Here is a 17,851-nt window from a genome sequence, read left to right as displayed (position 1 = left end):
ACAACAAAGGAAGGGGGAAAATCTTCCGTAAATTAACAATATTTTCTGTAATACATGGAAAATTAAAAAGACAAAAGCTAGAAGATTAATAATTTTGAATGGTCAATATAATTGATATTTTTGGGGATGCATTAATTAATTAGATGAATGGTCAAATTCTAACCCCGTGTTCACACGCATGATATCTCAAGTCTTTCTTTGCCTCAAGTAGTTAAATTAGATTAGAGACTCTATAAATTGAAGAGTGCAATCTTAGCTTCGAAATAAATCAATTAAAATCATGAAGTTTCTAATTACCATTTCTGCGCTCATTCTTCTTCTTCTTTCGAGTTGGAGTTCGGTGGCCGATGATCATCATGACCCTGATTTTGATGATTTTCTTGAATGCCTGACAGATGAATTCAAAAATAACCCCTCTTTCTCTAATGAAGTTTACACACCAATCAACTCCTCCTACGCATCCATTCTGAGATTCTCCATCCAAAACCTCAGATTCGACACACCATCCACTCCCAAACCGCTGGTCATCATAACCCCAAAACAAGAATCAGAGATCCCACCTGTCATTTATTGTGCCAAAGAAAATGGAATGGAAATCAGAACTCGAAGTGGAGGCCATGACTACGAGGGACTTTCTTATGTATCTAAAATCCCTTTTGTGGTTCTTGATTTGATCAATTTTAGCCAAGTAACCGTTGATGCTGAGGCCAAAACAGCTTGGGTCCAGTCTGGAGCAACTCTTGGCTCTCTGTATTATAGCATTGCAGAGAAAAGCCAAACCTTGGGCTTTCCGGCAGGTGTGTGCCCAACTATTGGCGTTGGTGGGCACTTGAGTGGAGGAGGATACGGCACCATCATGAGGAAATATGGTCTCGCTGCTGATAATGTCATCGATGCGAGAATAGTGGATGTTAATGGCAAAATTCTCGACAGACAGAGCATGGGTGAAGATCTTTTCTGGGCCATCAGAGGTGGCGGAGGGGCCAGTTTTGGTGTCATTCTTTCATGGAAACTACAATTAGTGGATGTTCCTGCGAACGTCACTGTATTCACAATTGACAGAACTTTGGAGCAGAATGCAACTCAACTTCTTCACAAATGGCAGTATATAGCTCATAATTTCGATAAAGACTTGTTCGTCAGAGTTATCTTGACTAGGATGAACTCCAACCAAGACAACGGAAGAAATTATACGATTCGGGCATCATTCAATTCTCTTTTTCTGGGTGGAATCGACAGGTTGCTTCCCATCATGCAAGAAAGTTTCCCTGAACTGGGTTTGGTGAGAGAAGACTGCGTGGAAATGAGCTGGATTCAATCAATACTGTATTTCGCTGGATTCCCCATAGATTCACGTGAGATCCTGCTTAACCGGACCCAACCCAGTGTTCGATACTTCAAAGCAAAATCAGACTATGTGCAGGATCCCATCCCTGAATATGGACTGGAAGGACTGTGGAGATTGTTTTATGAAGCTGAAGCAGCTGAGGCAGTGTTGATCTTGAGCCCTTACGGGGGAAGAATGGATGAAATCCCGGCATCCTCGATTCCATTTCCTCACAGAGCTGGCAATTTGTATAAAATACAGCATTTGGTGTACTGGGAAGATGCACAAGCACAAAATTCAGATAGCTACATAAACTGGATCAGAAGAGTTTACAGTTACATGGCTCCTTATGTTTCCAAGTTACCCAGATCAGCATACATAAATTACAGGGATCTGGATATTGGAGTGAATAATGAGAATGGAGGCACGAGTTATCCACAAGCCAGCATTTGGGGTTTTAAGTATTTCAACAACAATTTCGACAGGTTGGTTCGAGTCAAAACCGCAGCTGATCCAGAGAATTTCTTCAAGAATGAACAGAGTATTCCCTCACTTCTCTCACAGTGGAAAGATTAGAATTATGCATGCATGGGGAAAGGAAAATAATAAAATATTTATACATGTGTTATATTATTATACTTTATTAATTGAATTGTTGTACCGTTTTGTTTCTGAATAAATTAAATTAAATAATAATAAAATATTTATTTCTTCCATTGTGTTACTTTATACTTTATTAATTGAATTGTTGTACGTTTTGTTTCTGAATAAATTAAATACCGCATGCATGTGTAACAAATAAATAATTAATAAACTCTGCTAGTTAATTTCTTTGAGATTATATATATATATATATGCAACAATAAATTGATTTGTATACTAGAAAATTATATATTATTTTGTATATCTATATATAATTTAATTTAAGATTATCCTCAATCAGGAAGCAAGAAAAGCCATCAGCCTGCCACGGTTGACACGCATGCAATACTCGTGACATGTATCTTAATTATAATTGACACCTGGAATCTTCATCATTAATCACAATTCTTAACTCTTTCGCTGAGCAAAATATACATAATCCATCCCAATTTCAATTAATTAAGTTCTCACGAGTGGAATTAGAGGAAAAGTCAAAATTCTCTAGTTTTCATAATCATATTAGTGGATATGCTATATATGATCTACTCAAGAATCATTAATTAAGTAGGCCAAACACTTAAACAACAATTTCATCCATTCCTCGTCCTTTCCTTTACTTTGTGGACAACACATCCACCCCCCAATTAAGATATAATTAAATTCAATCAAAAAAAACTTGAGAAAAGTGCAATTTTTGGTCCACCTCCATCATGTTATATTGAATTTCAATTTTACTCCCGGATTTTTTTGTCTATAGTTTTAGTTATTTTTTCATGTGATCGATGTTGATATATGGAAAAAAAATGACTAATTAAATTACCAAAAATTGATATGTACAAGATTAAACCAAAAATTTGTCGATATAGATTACCAAAATTATAAATAGACAAACATACAAGATTAAAATTGTAGTTTTCTCAATTGACTTTATAATTATATTCTTTGTTGCATTCAGTTGTGAGAGATTAGATATTTATAGGAAAACCTGAGAACTAGAGCATAAGAAAAGAGAGATTATTGTATTTGGTTCGGGTATATGTGCGGGTTATTATAAAATTAAAGAAGATATTTTCGTCTAGCTATGATATTTTAGAATAAAATCTTGAAAAATAAATTAGGATAAGCTTATATGATGCAGGAAAATAATTTATTTTTTTTATTTATTTGACCAAAAATTTTCGGAGAGCTAATAAACTTAAAAAAAATTTCAAGAACGTACAAATATTATGGTTTTTCAACGGGTAAGCTCTTTAAAGCTTATAATATTAGACTTTGATTTTTCCAAGTTTGAAATTTCAAGAACTCGCAAATAATTTAGTGGGATGGAAATTAACTCCGCATAGATACGTGCATGATTTCGAATTAAAATCATGATCATCACTTACAAATTAAATGAATTAATTATAGATCCAAAACAAATTTTATTTGATCAACACCATCAATCAAAATTTTGCTCAAATTATTAATAAATTATTTAAGATTTGATCAAGTTATAACTATTTTAATATTACTTCATCAGTATATATATTATCTAAATTTTAGCTCCAATTCAAACTAACTTGATCTCGAGTTTATCGAGCTAAAACTTAACTTACTCGAAATTTAATTCATTCGGTTGGAAAATAATTAGAACAAACGATAGCCATATTATTTAATAAAGTTAACCTAGGTAGATACTGTTGAGTAACTTATTTTTTAAAAAAATGATTACTAATCTTGTATAAAAAATTTTAACCAGGAGGGGCGAACTCAACAAATTTAAAAAATTAATACAACGCAAAATATATAACAAATGTCATATATAATTAACTTCATATGTTTTTACAATAACACTTACCAAGATTTTATAATCTGAAAATAATGAATAATACTCAATAAAAAAATGATGAATAATTCATATATTATCAACTGTCTGAAACACACATCGCTCAATATATGGTATCAAACAATCATTTAACAACATATCATCTCCCAACCTATTACGAAGTGATGTTTTTATGATTTTCATTGCTGATAACACTATCTTTACAGTTGCAACAATAATAATAATACTAAATTTAAAAGTAAATCTGTGTACCAAATGATATAATTGATATTTTTATTGAACCATTCTTTTAGCAAGTTCACTAATCTCAACAACTTCAGATAACTAATTGTTATTTTCAAATGTAAAAAAATAAAGTTATCAATTGGTGAAATCAGATGGCTAATTAAAATATGTTTCCCTTGTCACATTCAAGTCAAAAAGACTTTTCATTTTCGATCTTTAAAAAGATATGGGACAATAAAAAGAATAATGCCAAATTTATTATATCCCAAAATAAATTTATTCTTATCTTATTTATCAAAGACTTTTTAATCAATATAAAATTATATTAATATTTTAGATATATATATATAGTACTAAGTTTTTATTAAAAATAAATTCAAAGAGTCAGTTACAATTAAATTTATATTTAATAATGATATTATGTATATAGTAATAAATTTTTTTAAAATTTCAGGGGGGCGATCGCATTCTTTCGGGACCATGTAGGTCCGCCACTGGTTTCAAACCTTCACTTCTTGAAAATAGCTAATGATGAGTCGGGTCTCAAACCCCAACTCCTCAATGAAGTGGAGTCTTAATCTTAACTTTAATATATTTTTTAAAAATTTTAAAATTTTTTATATTTATTTAAAAAAATTTAAAATTTATTATTTTTTATTTAAATAACCCAACCATGTCCCAAATTTTGTTTTGTTTTGTTTTTTTTAATAATTGACAAAGGAAAAGGAAAAACGTGCAATTTGCCTGTTCGCCAGCTAACTTATTAAATTCCGCCGACAAGCATGGGCGGACCCAATATGGGTCCAGGGGCTTAAGACGACCACAATTTTTTTTATATAAGTATTTATTATAATACTTTTAATATTTATTGAATAAAAGAAAAAATCGTAGAGATGAATGTAGATTACATATGTGATATATATATATTGAAACAAATATATTTAAGAACTTGTATTTTTGTTGATATAAATTATATTTTTGTGATTTTATATAAATTGTGTTTAATAACGGAATTATGTATTTATTTATATTTGGATTATAATTTTTTAACCCATCTATTTTTTCATAAGTTGAGTTTGTATCTTCTTATTTTTTAAATTGGATTAATGAACTATTGAAAAATTGGACTAATTTAAATGTATACAAATAAAATAAAAATTGGGTCGAGCTACCGTCCGGGCGAAGCAATACTACATGGCTCGCAATTGATTTTTCCCCACCTGAAATAATAATCAAAAGGTAAAACGTGAAAAATATAATTCATGATTCACATGCAGTCCACAATAAGTAAAATAACAACAGCAATAAATAGAAACCCGATATAATTATTGTAAACAAATAAGAAATGGAGTACTTAACTTCTTTCAAAAAGAAAAAAAAAATGGAGTACTTAACGTACAGCTTCACTTTCCTCTTTTTTCTTTTAACGAGCCTTTTGATTAGCTCTGGAGCAAATTCTTCATATAACAAAAGCCAGTTTCTTGAATGTCTTGCCATTAAATTTCAAACCCTCAACTCCACAATATCCAACGTCATTTACACTCCAAACAACTCATCATACTCTTCTCTTTTGCAATCACAAAATGAACGACCCGCAAGTACCAGCAGGCTGTGGCCTGTGGCCATTATCACCCCACGGGTCGAATCCGAAATCCAGGCGGTAATCCAATGCTCCAAGAAACATGGATTTCAGCTGAGGGTTCGAAATGGTGGCCATGATTATGAAGGGCTATCGTATGTTTCCCAGATTCCCTTTTTCATTGTGGACATGAGAAACATGCGAGCAGTGTCCATAGATGAAGAAGAAAAGACTGCCTGGATTCAAGTAGGCGCTACTCTGGGAGAATTATACTACACAATTGCCGCAAAAAATAGGACTCTTGGCTTTTACAGCAGGAGTTTGCCCCACTGTAGGAGTGGGAGGACACTTGAGTTGCGGGGGATACAGCATGATGTCCCGTAGACATGGTATCGTTGTGGATCACATCATTGACGCCAAACTAATCAATGCTGATGGAGAAATTTTAGACCGTAAATCCATGGGAGAGGACCTGTTTTGGACCATAAGAGGAGACGGCGGCACTAGTTTTGGGATTGTTGTCTCTTTCAAGGTTAATCTAATCGTCGTTCCTCAAACAGTTACTGTTTTCAACGTTTCCAGGACCCTGGAACAGAATGCGACACAACTGGTACTCAAATGGCAACAAATTGCTCATAAGATTGATGAAAATCTTTTACTGAGACTCTTTCTAAGAAGCATCAGATCCCTTGTTGATGGAGATAAAAAGGACAATACAAGCCTCTTTCACGTCTCTATACCTCGGTGGAGTTGAGCATCTCCTGTCGATAATGCAAGAGAATTTTTCCGAGTTGGGTTTGGTGAAACAAGATTGCACTAAAATGAGCTGGATAGAATCCACGCTCTATTTCGCAGGTTTTCGAAATCAGTCACTTGATGTTTTGCTCGACAGAAGCCTAGTAGGAGGGGTATATTACAAAGGAAAGTCGGACTATGTTCAACAGCCAATTCCAAAAAATGGGCTGACAGGGATATGGGAATTCCTCAACAAAGAAGAAATAAACCAGGCAGAACTTCAGTTCAGCCCATACGGGGGTCGACTAAACGACGTCTCTGAATCTGAAACCCCCTTTCCCCATCGATCAGGCATCATATTCATGATCCATTATTCAGTAACTTGGTTCGAAGATGAAAGTTCAGCGCTAGACAAGCACGTGGGTTGGATATGAAGACTATACCGCTACATGGCTCCTTACGTTTCAAAACACCCGAGACAGGCATATTTCAATTATAGAGATCTTGATATATAGGAAAGAACAGTATTCAAGGGAGCACAAGCTATGCGCAGGCCAACGCCTGGGGATCCAAATACTTCAAAAACAACTTTAAGAGGCTGGTGCAAGTGAAAACTCAAGTGGATCCATCTAATTTTTTCAGAAACGAGCAAAGCGTTCCTCCTCTCCCCACATTAGATTCAAAAACTATCTATCTATCTATCTACATATTGATCGGGTAAAAGATTGTGTTGTTGCTGAATTATAAGACTATACTATAATAGAGATATCATGTTCGTGCATGTGCCCACCTATATATTATGCAGTGTAGTGGCCCGAAATTTTTTTTAAAATTAATTATTTTAATTAAATAAAATACGCTTGATTGTTCCAAATAATTTGGTTTGTTCGGTATGTCAGTAATTTTCTTTCTCTTCTGCCTCACCGCAATGCTCTGTGCCGACAAGCTCCTCTTCGTGCTGATCCCAGTTGGAAAATCCGGCATCACAAATTATTGAACCCCATAAATTGCGCAGGGGTATATTTCTTCATAATCGATGTATGTCGCCGCCTTTTGGTGCTTAGGTTAATACGGGGATGGATGGATAAAATTCTTGAAAGGGTACTGGTGGTACTCGTGACATCTTAATCATAATTGACATTAAACGCAATTATCAACTCTTTCGCAGAGCAAAATATATATATTGCCAATTAAGTTATTACATTATCTTATCCATCCCAATTTCAATTACGTTCTAGAAGTAGCTAGCTGGGGAGGTTCAATTAATGCTTGAGAAGACTTAGCAGCTGGTTTCCTCGATCGATCCGTCCATTTATATATCCCGCAAAGTGTGGCTTATAAATCGAGACCATATATATGGGCACGCTTGGTTCGTGCATATGATGCATGATCAACTTCTCACGAGTGAAATTAGAGGAAAATTCAATATTCTCTAGTTTTCATAATCATATTCCAATATTGGATATGATATGATCATATATCTACTCATCAAGAATCATTCATTAACTAGGCCAAACACTCAAACAACAATTTAATCCATTCCTCGTCCTTTCCTTTTCTTTGTGGACAACATATTCATCCCCCGATTAAGATACTTGTAAGGTTTGGACAGTATGAAATCACAGAAATATCAGAAAACTTTTCGAGTGTGTGTTATCTTTCAGTGTTGTCAACACTTCACGATAACACTATGCAGCAGAATAATTAACTAACAGCAAAAGTAAATAACACACAGATATTTATGCACAAGTACTAAGTACTTGTACGATGCCTCATGGCGAAATAATCACTAAAAAATCAAATCAGTTTACAAAAATCAACTAGTGATTGTTTATGAAAAACTACTTTTCTCAATAGATTGAGAAAATAAAAGATTTCCTAAAAACTAGTAAGAACTAGAATAATAAATCAATAGGAAGTTCTAAACCGAAAAACAAAAACCAAAGAACCACTTTCAGAACAACATTTCACTCGTGTGTTTTTCAGTGTTTTCAACACTACTCGGCAACACAACGTAGCAGTAGTATCTCTTCAGAAATTTTTCAATGATCGATTTTTAATACTCTAGAATTTCTGCAGTAATTTTTCTATGTATTTTGCTCTTCTACGTTTCACTCTCTTATCTCCTGATTGTCTTTCTAGCTTGTTCTTGTGCTTATACAATCTGATTGGTCCAAGCACTCTTATAAATAGATCTTCAATATATTTCCATAAATATGAACCTACAAAGCATGGAAACAATATATCATCAGAAATCACATATTTCGAATCAAGATATATCTGATATTATCAATTTTAAAACATGTTCTAAGAAAGGCAAAACTATAAATATAAAAATTGAATGCAATAAGGAAATAATTTAAAAGACATGTGCACAACATGTTCTTTCAAACTTCCCCTTTTTGCTTTTCTGGACAAAACACACAAACAAGTGCAAATAACTCCCCCTATCTTATGTAACTAAAGCTCCCCCTTAATTTAATCATCTCAGAACACAGTGTTGTGCGGTCGTGTTGGCAACACCAACTCTCAACACTTACTATATCAGAGTAGCAAATAGTTTAATATCATATCAGAGAGTAATAAGGAGCACAACCTAATCAACTCAGAAATATATTACTAACTCAGAGCAAAATAACAAAAATAAAAGATAAGGATAAGAAAATAATCCTAAAACCAATTACGATCAACCACATCTAATCATCTGCCTCTTCAGCTTGCTCAGCACTTGATTCTGCTCCCCCTTTTTGTCCAGAGAGCCCTGATAGTCCAAGTTTAGTCACGTACTCAGCCATTAAGGCTTCATAGTACTCGAGATCAGCTTTGGCTTGTGCAATTTTTAGTTTAGCATGAGCCATTTGAGCAAGAATTGCAGTAGAATTCAACATAATCACAACAGTGTTATGAATAGTCATAGGTGGAACAGACTCAGTGTTGGCGACACTGGGTACAGCACCAGTCCATGGTAGATCAATCATCCTATTTCCTTTCAGCAAACTAGGTGCAATCTTGATAAGCTCATCTCCTCCAATCAATTCTTCGTCATCCTCTTTCGTGAAGCCTTGAGATTCCAGCATACCATAGATCAATGAAGGAAACGGAAACTTAGTTGCTTTCCAACCACCTTCTCGAAAGGTCATAATTTTTTCAAACACCAAATTTCCAAAGTTCAAAGGAGCTTGAGTACCAATGGCAAATAGCGCAAGGGCTTGTGGCTTAGTTACCACTGTTGTATTGGTAGATGGCGTCCAATTCCTGATCGCAATTTTGTGAAGCACAGAAAAGAAAGAAGTAAGCTTTGCAGCTGACAACCTGTCTGGGTGCAGTGGAAATTTTTGAACCATTCCTCCAGTGATCACTTTAGTAACTTGATCAATATCCTCAGTAACTGCATCGTCATCGATGTCAGGAGTATTATAGTGCTCATTGATCAAAACAGGAGTAAAATCATACACCTTTCCTCGGATGTACACTCTTCCAAACTTAAATTATTCTTCATCTCCAGTCTTCATGTTCAGATTGCAGTAAAATTCTAACACAGCTCTTCTTGAAAATGGTCCTGCAGTGGTGACAATAGAATATAACTTCTGTTGTTTCAAGAAAGTCACCAAGTTATGCTTTTCGAAGGATACTTCATCAATATTTCTTTCTTTCCAACAGTTTTTTCCAAACAGAGCTTTCCATTCATCAGCAGATTCCTTTGAATAAAACTGAAGATTGTATGCCTTAGCAGGATCAATATCAGAGTCAGATTCAGCAGCAGTGTTGTCATCAGTGTTGGCAACACTGTCATCAGCAGCTTGTTCCTCAGAACTTCCAGAACCATCAGAAGCAGCATCCTCATAATCTTCTTCCTCAAAACTCGAAGAAGATGAACTATCAGACTCCTGGGGCCGATTATTCTCAAACTCTTGCATCATTTCAGAGTCTGGTTCATCACCATCAGATGGAACTTGTGAAGGTGCAACTGGTTTAGCCTTGGTTTTCCGAATATTCGCCATGAAAGTGGCCAGTGAAATTTCCTCATCAGTAGAAGTTGGAACCTCTGTGGTTGGCTTTGTGGTATCATCAGCAACAGCAGCACTAGATGGCTCTTTCTCAGTAGAAGCCACATCAGTAAAAATTTCATCAGAAGAATCATCACCACTAGACGAAACTTCTTTCTTTGATTTGGTCTTTTCAGCAACAGAGGTTTTTGTCCTAGCAACCACCTCAAAATTCTAATCCGCGGAATCATCTCCAGATGAGAAATCTGGATCATCCAAAATAGTACGTGAAGTCTCCCCCTTACCACAAAATCTCTTATTGGTAGTAAAATCGGGGTTGAAGCCCGCTTGACGCTTTGACCTTCTCGCTATTGGTTGTGTTGGGAACACACGATTCAACACCGAAAAATCAGGAGGATTCTCAATGTTGATTTCATTCCCGGGTTCTCCTGGAGCAATTTCTGCCAACGGTGTAGGTTGAATGGAAACAGGTACAATCGAGAGAATAGGATTTTCAGAAGGTGCCTCCGAGGGCTTGTCTTCCTCTTGATAACCCATCTCCGATCATATGTCATGCGAATCGAAAGCTTTGCCTGCCATTATCCAAAAATTTAGAAATTAAGGGTTTCAGAGAATTTTTGCGGAGAGAGTTAGAAAAGATTGAAGACGATAAGATCAATTTCTACAGTGCTTAGAAATATATAGGGATACGGGGTTCAAACAGTAAAAAAAATCAAAAGCCCCTATCTCTCATATCATACTAAGAATCTCCCCCTAACGATAACAATTCTCCAATGGATAAAAATTCTCTCTAATTAAGGAAATTAAATTTGATTAATTAAGGATACCCTGAAACTCTCACTTAAGAATATATCAATATTCCCCAAAAATAAATAACTCCACATCGAGTTTTAACGCCACTGAAACATATTCAATCTCAATCAATTCAATTTTCAGCAAGTTGGGCATTTTTCTAATTTTTGTTCGTCTTTGAACTTTTAACCCTTAGCACGATATGATCACAATAAATGCAAAATGCATGACCTAATTTATGTCTAAAACAGAATGTAATGATATTAGATCAAAAATGATGCATGCAAAGTGTGTGCAGAACGTGTTAAGCACCAGTATTGGCAACACTTCCCAACAACACTGTAGTCTTCAAAATAATTTTGAATTTGTCACACTTCCAGAGCCATGTTTTTCTTCTTTTTATATTGATTCAGAAGTGGTAGCCTGCACACTAAAAGAACGGTCTTCATTGGACTCTCTTAGGTAGCTTTTTCCAATTTTCTTCCAATTTTCGTTTGATTTTCAAGACATTGGTCACTGAAATTTTATCAAACCATGTTTTTTAATTTTTTTTAAAACCACTTTTCACATGGGACAAGATCATGGAATACACGAACATCCCTCAACTACTTCGTGGTTTAAAGCATATTTTCATGGCAAGTGTGTTCTAAAAATAACTTTGACAGAAGAACTACAAAGTGTCAGTCAGTATTATCAAACAGTGCAAAACATAGAACATTATGAATATGTTGTATGCCTAAAGTCCTAAAAATGCACATGCATGTTTGGTGTTGTCCGTCAGTGTTGGCAACACTTAAGGACAGCAACCGTGAGTGCTTATAAAGAACACATGCTGAGAGATTTCCTAAGACTGGAGAATCTCTCGAAGTTTAATGCTTTTGTAAAAATATCGGCCAGTTGGTTATTGGTCCCGACAAACTCCATATGGATCATGTCCTTCTCGACTAAATCTCGAATGAAGTGATGTCTTATGTCAATGTGTTTAGTTCGAGAGTGTTGTACTGGGTTTTTTGATATATCTATAGCACTTGAGTTATCACAGTACACAATTGGTGTTTCACTTTCAAGACCATAGTCTTGTAGCATTTGATTCATCCAAATTAATTGAGAACAACAACTTCCCGCCGCCACATATTCGGATTCAGCAATGGAAAGTGACACACAGTTATGTTTCCTACTGTACCATGAAACCAAGTTGTTACCCAAATAAAAACACCCACCCGTGGTGCTTTTTCTTTCATCAACATCTCCTGCCCAATCAACATCACTATAGCCTACCAGATTAGTATTGGTTTCTTTAGTGTACCATAAACCCAAGTCTAAAGTGCCTGCAACATACATCAAAATTCTTTTTACAGCTTTCATATGTGTGACTTTAGGATCAGATTGATATCGGGCACACAAACACACACTGAACATAATATCAGGTCGACTTGCACTTAAATACAGCAAACTACCAATTATGCTTCTGTATAGAGTATTGTCAACACTGTCAGCAACACTGTCTTTGCACAATTTTTCATTAGTTCCCATTGGTGTTTTCATATGTCTAACATGATCAGTACAAAACCTCTTTATCAAATTCTTAGCATATTTGCTTTGACACAAAAAGATTCTATCATTCATTTGTTTCACTTGTAATCCTAGAATGTAATTCAACTCACCTACCATGCTCATTTCAAATGTAGCAGTCATGCTTTCAACAAAATTATTTACAAGTTTTTGAGATGAAGTACAGAAGATTATGTCATCAACATAGATTTGACAGATAAGAATGTTATCTTGTACTTTTTGAACAAAAAGTATTTTATCTACCTCACCACTTTTGAATCCAATGTCAAGCAAATACTCCGTGAGCCTTCCATAACAAGCACGAGGTGCTTGTTTCAATCCATATAAGGTCTTCTTCAATTTATAAACATCATCAAGATGATGTGGATCTTCGAATCCCTTAGGTTGTATTACATAAACTTCTTCACTCAGAATTCCATTCAAAAATGCGTCTTTTACATCCATTTGAAAAAGTTTCATTTTCATGTGACATAAAATAGCCAACAATAATCTAACATATTCTATTGGGGCTACAGGAGCGAAGGTTTCATCAAAGTCTACCCCCTCAACTTGTGTATACCCTTGAGCTACCAACCTCACCTTATTCCTCACAATATTTCCTGATTCATCAGTTTTGTTCTTAAAAATCCACTTTGTTCCAATGATATTACTATGATCAGGTGGAGGAACTAAGATCCACACATCATTCCTAACAAATTGTTCAAGTTCATCATGCATAGCATTGACCCAAAACTCGTCTTTTAAAGCTTCACCAACATTTTTTTGTTCAATACTAGACACAAAGCAAGAATGTCTTACCTGAGAGTATGCGGAAGTCATGCACACTAACCCACTCATCTTTCGATAATCAACTTTTTCCTTTCTTCGGGTCTGCATCATTCCTTGTGCATCTCCTATGATTTGTGAAGTAGGATGATTTTTCTGAATTTTGCTAGGTACATCATGTCCAGCAGCTTGTATTTCATCTTCAAAATCATCTTGATCTTCTGTACTCTGTTCATTCATATTCAGTGTTGGACTCAGTGTTCTGCTGGGTGATTTTCAGGTGGGACAACACTAGTGACAACACTGGAATCAGTCTGGGGTGCAACAGTATCCAACAGATCATCAATATTGTCCTCAATTGTTTTCCCATTCAGATCTCCACAGCTTTCAACCTCCATAGGTCCCATTAAGTACATGTGTAGGAGTTCAAGACATCGTGTTGTCTCACAGTGTTGTAACACTGGATGTGACACACGAGTTTGCTTACCTTTTTGACAGTCTCCACACACATATGGAAATCCAGAAGTTAGATTTGGCATTCCCCCTACAGCATCATACTGGCTCGGTTTCTTCAATGCTTTGAAGTTGGCATGTCCCAACTTTTGATGCCATAAATTCAATTCATCAACCTTGGTGAATTTGTAAGCAAGTTCCTCTCCAAGTTGATAACAGTTGTCCGATGATCTAGACCATGTCAAAACACACGAATTACTCTTATCAAATACTTGACATAAATTCTTATCAAATTTAACATAAAGATCATCATCACAAAGTTGACTAATGCTAATAAGATTTGCATTTAATCCTTCAACATGTAGAACATTGTGAAGCTTAGGCAGTCCTTCTATATTCAAAGTTCCTTTTCCAACAATCTTTCCATTGGCTCCTCCTCCATATGCCACTTTTTCTTTATCCTGTTCAACATAGTCAGAAAGATACTTCTTTAATCCTGTCATGTGGCGTGAATTGCCACTGTCGAAGTACCAATAACCTGCAACATTAGTTTTTAAGGAAGTATAAACAACATTACAACTGGATTTAGCTTTTGGTACCCAAACCTTTTTCTCAGTATTTTTCTTCCTGGCAGTGTTCTGGTTCAGTTTTGGCAACACTGATGACAGCTCTTGCCTGGAATTCCAGTACATATAGTCGTACCTGAGTTTGAAACAGTAAGGCTTGATGTGACCTTGCTTGTGACAGTAATGACAAACAAACCTACGCTTCCTTTGCTTTTTTCTCTGAACAGAAGCTTGTGTCTTCAATGGAATTGGTTTTTCTTTTGGAATTTAATTCATTCGGTTGGAAAATTAGATCAAATCACAGTGCATTTGAAGTTTTTCCCAAGCCTGTTTAGCACATACACAGTTAGTGACCAGTGAAAACATATTAGAATCAAGAGAAGTAAATATAGCATTAAGGGCTTTATTGTTCATATTCGAAGAAGCAGTCTCATCGGCATTCCATTCTGTTTCTGGTTTGAGGAGAAAATCTCCTTCTCCATCAGTTCTCCTTGGTGGATTCCATCCTTGTAGCACACGCTGCCATGCCTTTTCATCAATCGATTTGATGTAGACACGCATCCTTACTTTCCAGATAGAATAGTTGGATCCATCCAAGATTGGAGGACGATGAGCAGTTCCTGAATAAGGTATCTCCATTGTGATGTCCTTTCAAATACAAAAACAGAATCACACTTAGTATCGTCAAGTGAATGTCTCTGACGCCAATTGTAAGGTTTGGACAGTATGAAATCACAGAAATACCAAAAAACTTTTCGAGTGTGTGTTATCTTTCAGTGTTGTCAACACTTCACGATAACACTATGCAGCAGAATAATTAACTAACAGCAAAAGTACATAGCACACAGATATTTATGCACAAGTACTAAGTACTTGTACGATGCCTCATGGCGAAATAATCACTAGAAAATCAAATCAGTTTACAAAAACCAACTAGTGATTGTTTATGAAAAACTACTTTTCTCAATAGATTGAGAAAATAAAAGACTTCCTAAAAACTAGTAAGAACTAGAATAATAAATCAATAGGAAGTTTTAAACCGAAAAACAAAAACCAAAGAACCACTTTCAGAACAACACTTCCACTCGTGTGTTCTTCAGTGTTTCCAACACTACTCGGCAACACAACGTAGCAGTAGTATCTCTTCAGAAATTATTCAATGATCGATCTTCAATACTCTAGAATTTCTGCAGTACTTTTTTTTATGTATTTTGCTCTTCTACGTTTCACTCTCTTCTCTCTTGATTGTCTTTCTTGTTCTTGTACTTGTACAATCTGATCGGTCCAAGCACTCTTATAAATAGATCTTCAATATATTTCCATAAATATGAACCTACAAAGCATGGAAACAATATATCATCAGAAATCACATATTTAGAATCAAGATATATCTGATATTATCAATTTTAAAACATGTTCTAAGAAAAGCAAAACTATAAATATAAAAATTGTATGCAATAAGGAAATAATTTAAAAGACATGTGCACAACATGTTCTTTCAATACTTATTTAATTCAATCCAAAAAAACTTGATAAAACTGCAATTTTGGTCCACGGCCATCATGTTATTGAATTTCAATTTTACTTCCTTATTTTTATTTTCTTCAGTTTAATTTAGTCATTTTCCACATGGTGCCGACATATGCGAAAAAATGACTAAATTACCAAAAATTGATATGTACAAGATTAAAATTAAAATTTGTCAATATAGATGACCAAAATTTTAAATAGACAAACATCAAGACTAAAATTGTAATTTTCTCAAAAGACTTTAACACGTAACTTAATTAAATCCTTAATTGTTGCAGTCAGTTGTGAGAGATTAGATATTTATAGGAGGCCTGAGAACGAGAGCAAAAGAATTAAAAGAGAGATTATTGTATTTGACGATATTTTCGTCTATGATATTTTAGAACAAAGTTTTGAAAAATAAATTCGGATAAGCTTATATGATGCAGGAAAACAAATTTTTATTTATTTATTTGACCAAACATTTTCGGAGAGATAATAAACTTAAAACAAATTTCAAGAACGTACAAATATTATGGTTTCTTCAACGGATCGGATAAGCTCTTTAAAGAATTATAATATTAGACTTTGATTTTTCCAAGTTTGAAATTTCAAGAACTCGCAAATAATTTAGTGGGATGGAAACTCCGCATATACAGATACGTGCATGATTTCGAAGCGAATAAAATCATGATCATGACTTACAAATTAAATGAAATAATTAATATAGCTCCAACACAAATTTGATTTGATCAACACCATATATCAATCAGAATTTTGCTCAACTTTAATAAATTATTTAAGATCTGATCAAGTTATAACTATTTTAATATTACTTCATCAATATAAATATATATATATATATATATATATATATATAATCTAAATTTTAGCTCCAATTCAAACTAACTTGATCTCGAGTTTATCGAGCTAGCTAAAACTCAACTTGCTCGAAATTTAATTCATTCGGTTGGAAAATTAGAACAAACGATAGCCTTATTATTTAATTAAGCTAACTAGATACTGTTTGAGTAATTTATTTTTTAAAACAATGATGACTAATTAATCTGTATAAAAGAATTAGATTATCATTTAAGATTTTCATCCAAAGAATAATCTAATTACGCCAATAATTAATATTAAACATAATGAATTTTAATTCAACACTTCATATTTTATCTTAATAAAATTGCAGCCTAAACCAATGAAATTATAGATCACCTCCCCTGAATAATATTTATATATTACCTGTTATAATCAACCATGAATTATTATATATATCTTTCGTTTTCATCGAAATTTGACAAATCAAATTAATTAAATGCACGTCCCCTTCGATGAATATAACTAAATACTTTACTTTCCGAGTTAAAGATTTCTGCATTTTTTGGGTATATACATACACAAAATAATGGACGACTAATTATATATTTTATTCGAAAATTGACAAAAAAAAAACATATCAATAATGAAATGTACGGAAATTTCATAAGAAAAGTTTTGGATTTTATAATAATTTAAAACCACACACACATATATACTAAGGTAATGTTTGCAACCTCTAAAAATAGGTTATTATAAATTTTTTTCTTAACAAATATGGTGTCGTTTGGTACTATGAATACATGAAATGAGAAAGTGATGAGTAAAAAGTATGATAAAATAGAGATGAATAACGTATAAAAATGAATAATATATTATTTAATACGTTCTAATTAACTTGCATGATTATTAATTATGTTCTTTTCAAATGCACACAAATACCTAAGCCATAGACCCGCTTCTTTCTACAGCCAGCTTCGATTATATATGAATGATGAAATTGTTTGAAGAATGGTAAAGATTTAATTAACA

The 17,851-nt window shown here is 34.1% G+C and overlaps 1 protein-coding gene and 1 pseudogene across 1 annotated transcript; both read left to right on the top strand.

Moving 5' to 3' along the window:
- The first annotated feature begins 251 nt into the window (after positions 1-251).
- LOC140870774 (tetrahydroberberine oxidase-like) lies at positions 252-2,038 on the top strand. Its single transcript, XM_073273165.1, has one exon. It carries the CDS (start codon positions 281-283, stop codon positions 1,901-1,903), a length of 1,623 nt encoding a protein of 540 aa, XP_073129266.1. The 5' UTR covers positions 252-280; the 3' UTR covers positions 1,904-2,038.
- Positions 2,039-5,400: 3,362 nt separating this feature from the next.
- LOC140870802 (tetrahydroberberine oxidase-like) lies at positions 5,401-7,054 on the top strand (annotated as a pseudogene).
- Positions 7,055-17,851: the final 10,797 nt, after the last annotated feature.

The sequence above is a fragment of the Henckelia pumila genome, unplaced genomic scaffold, assembly GCF_033568475.1.
Source record: "Henckelia pumila isolate YLH828 unplaced genomic scaffold, ASM3356847v2 CTG_254, whole genome shotgun sequence".
Lineage (NCBI taxonomy): Eukaryota > Viridiplantae > Streptophyta > Magnoliopsida > Lamiales > Gesneriaceae > Henckelia > Henckelia pumila.
Note: the sequence above shows the minus strand (reverse complement) of the source record. Positions and strands in the feature narration are given on the sequence as shown.

Excerpts from the sequence above, each read along its gene's own strand:
- LOC140870774 (XM_073273165.1), top strand. The coding sequence starts at position 281 with ATGAAGTTTCTAATTACCATTTCTGCGCTCATTCTTCTTCTTCTTTCG.